Here is a 6,000-nt window from a genome sequence, read left to right as displayed (position 1 = left end):
CACACATCAACACGGCAAGTGTGTGTGTGTGTGTGTGTAGATAAACTGGGGGGTTAGGGGGACGAAACTGCAAAAAGGGGGCTCGTGTGTGTGCGTGCGCGCGCATTTGTGTGTGTGTGCGCGCAATGCAAGGAGACGAGAAGGTGCGTGGATTAAAAATGCATGTTGTGTTATTTACCTTGCAAGGCACACACGTGTGTGTGTGTGTGTGTGTGTGTGTGTGTGTGTGTGAAAGGGGGGTGGTGGAAGTGTGCGCGTGCGCAAAGGAGTATAAGCCCCGCCCCCTGGCCAAGGTGCTTATAAGACGCTGCAGTTTGCGTCCTGCACTTTTAAAGACTTTTAAAGTCTCTCCTCACTTTTATTCACTTTTTCTTCTTATTTGACTTTTTTATTTTTATTTTATTCTTTGATGGACGTGACCATGGATCACTTCAACTTTGTGAGTATTTATGACACAACTTATGCTCACATCACGTTTTGCCTCAAACTAACGTGTTTTTTTTTTCCTTCCCAGCGGCGTAAAGACGCATGCGCGGCGGACATCCAGGTGGAATTTAGCATCGTCCGCTCTCCGGTGTCGCCGCCGCCGCCGGACGACGACGACGACGAGCTCGGCAAGTTCTTGGACTTGGAGTTCATCTTGTCCAACACAATCGGTTCCGAGGCAGCGGCGCCGCTGCCGCCGTCGTGCGCCTACGCGTTGCCAGAGTCGCCGGAGAGCTGCGGTGGCGGTGGGAGCTACCGGGGCTACGCGGAGCGCGCTCCGGCGCCGCCGGACGACAAGGCGAGGGGCGCGCGCGAGTACACCGAGCTGCGCGCGCCCAACCAGTACCAGGCCTGCAGGGTCAAAACCGAGTCCGGCGGCGCGCACCCATGCATGCTGGCCGGTGCGGATTGGCGCGCGTACGACAAGCCGCAGGCGGCGGCGTTCATGCGCATGGCGCCGCCCGAACAGCACTACATGAACGCGCACTACCAGTACGCGCACTACCCGGGACACTACTGCGCGCTCACGCCGCCTTCCTCGCCCGCCCTTGCGGACTTCTACGCGCCGCCGCCGGACGGCGTCAAGCCGAAGCGCGGCGGCGGGCGCAGGCCGTGGGGACGCAAGCGCGCCGCCACGCACAGCTGCGAGTACCCGGGCTGCGGCAAGACGTACACCAAGAGCTCGCACCTCAAGGCGCACATGCGCACGCACACAGGTGAGCTCCCCCACCCCCCCCAGTTTTTAAAGGTTTTCCTCTTTGTTTTGGTACTCGATTCCGCGTAATAATATTAGCGCAATTGGACTAATTTGTTACACGTAATGATAACAAAGAAGGTAGACGAAAATCGGGGTAAAATTTTAGCGAAACATCCCAACATCCTGCATTAACATTTTAGATAGAATAAATATGGTTTTACATAGCCAGTAAAATCTGTTTTTTCTATTAAAGCAATTAAATAAATGGATCAAATTACAATATTTTGTGTTTTCTCGCAAAATATTGCCAACATCGACCGAACTAGTATTTTTCAGCGTGTTTTTTGTATGTTGGGTTTTGTCAAAGTAAGGACTATATAGATAGAAATGAGCTGTTTTGAATCATGTATCATGCACATTGTCCATCAAATAATAAACACAAACATTAAATTAAGAAGTGAATATCAATTTTGCAGACATTCTCTGTTTAAGTGCTTGCAATCGCAACTTCATTTGGCCCCATGATGATTTAAAAAAAATTTTTTTTTACCAAAAATGAATGCTGAATATTTCTTCTTTGTTTGAGTACTCGATTCGGCGTAATAATATGAGCGCAATTGGACTAATTTGTTATACTTCTTAATTAAATGTTTGTATTTATTATTTATTATTTGCAATTTTCCTGTCAAAAAGTCAGCATTTTTTCTGTTAAAAAGTCTGCATTTTTTCTCTTAAAGTCGGCATTTTTTCTGTCAAAATTTCGTAATTTTTTATGTCAAACAGTCGGAACTTTTTCTGTCAAAAAGTCTGCATTTTTTCTGTCAAAAAGTCGAAATTTTTTATGTCAAAAAGTCAAAAAATGTTATGTCAAAAAAACGAAAAATTTTTCCGTCAAAAAGTCGGCATTTTTTTCTTAAATAGTTGGCATTTTTTCCGTCAAAAAGTCTGCATTTTTTCTGTCAAAAAGTCGGGATTTTTACTGTCAAAAAGTCGCGATTTTTTATGTCAAACAGTCTGCATTTTTTCTCTTAAAAAGTCATACTTTTTTCTGTCAAAATTTCGGCATTTTTTATGTCAAACAGTCGGAATTTTTTATGTCAAGGAGTCTGCATTTTTTCTGTCAAAAAGTTGGCATTTTTTCTCTTAAAAAGTTGGCATTTTTTCTCTTAAAAAGTTGGCATTTTGTCCGTCAAAAAGTCTGCATTTTTTCTGTCAAAAAGTCGGGATTTTTACTGTCAAAAAGTCGCGATTTTTTTCTGTCTGGAAGTCGCGATTTTTTCTGTCAAGAAGTCATCATTTTTTCTGTCAAAAAGCCGGCATTTTTCCTGTCAAAAAGTCAGCATTTTTTCTGTTAAACAGTCAGCATTTTTTCTGTCAAAAAGTCTGATTTTTTTCCGTCAAAAAGTCTGCGTTTTTTCTCTTAAAAAGTCGGCATTTTTCTGTCAAAATGTTGGCCTTTTTTATGTCAAACAGTTGGAATTTTTAAAGTAAAAAAGACATAATTTTTTCTCTTAAAAAGTCGTCATTTTTTATGTCAAACAGTCGGAATTTTTTATGTCAAAAAGTCTGCATTTTTTATGTCAAAAAGTCAGAATTTTTTCGGTAAAAAAGTAGGCATTGTTTCTCTTAAAAAGTCGGCATTTTTTCTGTCAAAATTTCGCCATTTTTTTATGTCAAACAGTCAGAATTTTTTCCGTCAAAAAGTCGGCATTTTTCCTCTTAAAAAGTTGGCATTTTTTCCGTCAAAATTTCGTCATTTTTTATGTCAAACAGTCGGAATTTTTTCCGTCAAAAAGTCTGCATTTTTTTTCTTAAAAAGTTGACATTTTTTCTCTTAAAAAGTTGGCATTTTTTCTGTCAAAGTTTCGGCATTTTTTATGTCAAACAGTCGCGATTTTTCCGTCAAAAAGTCTGCATTTTTTAATGTCAAAAAGTCGGAATTTTTTCCGTCAAAAAGTCGGCGTTTTTTCTCTTAAAAAGTCGGCATTTTTTCTGTCAAAATTTTGGCATTTTTTATGTCAAACAGTCGGAATTTTTTATGTCATAAATTGTGCATTTTTTCTCTTACAAAGTCGGCATTTTTTTTGTCAAAATTTCGTAATTTTTATGTCAAACAGTCAGAATTTTCCGTCAAAAAGTCGGCATTTTTTTCTCTTAAAAAGTTGGCATTTTTTCCGTCAAAATTTCTTAATTTTTTATGTCAAACAGTCGGAATTTTTTATGTCAGTCGGAATTTTTTCCGTCAAAAAGTCGGCGTTTTTTCTCTTAAAAAGTTGCCATTTTTTCTGTCACAATTTCGTCATCTTTTATGTCAAACAGTCGGAATTTTTTCCGTCAAAAAGTCTGCATTTTTTTTCTTAAAAAGTTGACATTTTTTTTCTTAAAAAGTTGGCATTTTTTCTGTCAAAATTTCGGCATTTTTTATGTCAAACAGTCGCGATTTCTCCGACAAAAAGTCTGCATTTTTTCTGTCAAAAAGGCGGAATTTTTTCCGTCAAAAAGTCGCCGTTTTTTCTCTTAAAAAGTCGGCATTTTTCTGTCAAAATTTTGGCATTTTTTATGTCAAACAGTCGGAATTTTTTATGTCATAAATTGTGCATTTTTTCTCTTAAAAAGTCGGCATTTTTTTGGTCAAAATTTCGTCATTTTTATGTCAAACAGTCAGAATTTTTTCCGTCAAAAAGTCGGCATTTTGTTCTCTTAAAAAGTTGGCATTTTTTCCGTCAAAATTTCGTCATTTTTTATGTCAAACAGTCGGAATTTTTTCCGTTAAAAAGTCAGATTTTTTTCCGTCAAAAAGTCGGCGTTTTTTCTCTTAAAAAGTTGGCATTTTTTCTGTCACAATTTCGTCATTTTTATGTCAAACAGTCGGAATTTTTTCTCTTAAAAAGTCTGCATTTTTTCTGTTAAAAAGTTGGCATTTTTTCTGTCAAAATTTCGGCATTTTTTATGTCAAACAGTCGCGATTTTTCCGTCAAAAAGTCTGCATTTTTTCTGTCAAAAAGTCGCAAACCCCCCCAGTTGGCTTCACCCCGCCCCCTCTAACGTGCCCCTCCCCCGCAGGAGAGAAACCATACCACTGCACCTGGGAAGGCTGCGGCTGGAAGTTCGCCAGGTCGGACGAGCTGACGCGACACTTCCGCAAGCACACGGGCCACCGGCCCTTCCAGTGTCACCTGTGCGAGAGGGCCTTCTCTCGCTCAGACCACCTGGCCCTGCACATGAAGAGGCACCTGTAGACTATTATGGGATGGCGACACCTGGAAACCCCACTCGGCCCAAAACAAGGCCATACCTATTTGTTTACATTCAGGAGCGCGCGAGCTTGCTGTTAACGTTTAGCTATTGTATCCATGTTTAGCTATTCCTCGTCCTCCAGTGATAATGCTACTTGTAGGAAACTCACTTTATTTGACGCACCCGTAGACTATTATGGGATGTCAACAAGTGGAACCCACTCGGCCCAAAACAGGGCGATACCTATTTGTTTACATTCAGGAGCACGAGCTTGCTGTTAACATTTAGCTGTTCTATCCATGTTTAGCTATTCCTCGTCCTCCAGTGATAATGATACTTGTAAGAACCTCTGTTTGTCGCCCCGAAGGCCAGGATTAGTGATTTAGAAGTAGCTGAAACACATGAGCTATGTTTTAAAGCACACTTTTCTTAGTTTTTAAACCAAAATACGTACGTTCTCCCCTCTCTCCACACTGTTTCTGATTGCAAGTGCCCCGTGTGTGTGTGTGTGTGTGTCTGTTTGTGCTAAATAACCAAAACAAGTGGCCCTCTAGTGGCCGCTTGATAGCGACCAAAGTGGCCTCGCATACCCGTACAGTCCGTACCTATTTGTTTACATTCAGGAGCGGAAGCTTGCTGGTAGCGGTTAGCTGTTCTATCCATGTTTCGCTATTCCTCGTCCTCCAGTGATAATGGTACATGTAAGAAACTCACTTTGTCGCTCCGGAGGCCAGAATTAGTCATTTAGAAGTAGCTGAAACACATTAGCTGTGTTTTAAAGCGTTCTCCCCTCTCCTGTCTCCACACTGTTTCTTCCTGAGTGTGTGTCCATCCATCCATTTTCTACCGCTTGTCCCTTTTGGGGTTTCCGTGTGTGTGTGCTAAATAACCAAAACAATGTTTTTCCAAAGGCAGCATAGTTAGGGCCTTCTTGAATTCACCTTCGACCCCCTGGATACTGGACATGAGAAAAGGGCAGCTGTAGACTATTATGGGATGTCAACAAGTGCAAGCCCACTCTGGCGCCCTCCAGTGGCCGCGACCCCTTTGTACATAGCTGTGCATATATGAGCTAAATTATGACAGACTAAGTTATTGACTTTGTGAGTGCCTTAACCAGCTGCTGTGTAGAACTCTTTGTATTTTGTTTTTTTTAACTTCAATTTCTCACAGAGTGCCTATGAAGGTTAGCGTGTTGCATTCGCAGGGATATCTATTTTTTATTGGGTTTTTTTTTTATATATATTTGAGAAGTATACACCCCATGAACTACACGACAAGATTGTATTTTTTACGCGTAAAGGGCTGACAAATAAAAGTACTTTTAATAAACGTCCAAGTCTTGCTGTATTTTTTTTTTCAATTCATAGTGCCTACTTTTATTATTTTTCTGAGTTTTACCTGTACATGATATTTAATATCATTGAAGTACTATTAAAACAACCCAAAAATAGTTTTTGACTGTTTTTAGTGTGCATGTAATGACTTTATACCAAATATTAGTTTCACATTTGAAGTTAAATTGCGGAACTTTTGCAAGATATTCCGATTTTTTTGTTTCACCTGTACATGATATGTTA

General features: G+C 40.5%; 1 protein-coding gene across 1 annotated transcript; it reads left to right on the top strand.

The window, feature by feature from the left end:
* Nucleotides 1-343: 343 nt before the first annotated feature.
* klf17 (Kruppel like factor 17) lies at nucleotides 344-5,752 on the top strand. Its single transcript, XM_061928678.1, has 4 exons — nucleotides 344-439; nucleotides 515-1,202; nucleotides 4,247-4,416; nucleotides 4,604-5,752. The coding sequence occupies exons 1-4, from the start codon at nucleotides 410-412 to the stop codon at nucleotides 4,607-4,609; spliced, it is 894 nt and encodes a 297-aa protein (XP_061784662.1). The 5' UTR covers nucleotides 344-409; the 3' UTR covers nucleotides 4,610-5,752.
* The last annotated feature ends 248 nt before the right edge of the window (nucleotides 5,753-6,000 follow it).

This window comes from Nerophis lumbriciformis, linkage group LG03 (assembly GCF_033978685.3).
Source record: "Nerophis lumbriciformis linkage group LG03, RoL_Nlum_v2.1, whole genome shotgun sequence".
NCBI lineage: Eukaryota > Metazoa > Chordata > Actinopteri > Syngnathiformes > Syngnathidae > Nerophis > Nerophis lumbriciformis.
This window is presented reverse-complemented; position numbering and strand designations above follow the sequence as displayed.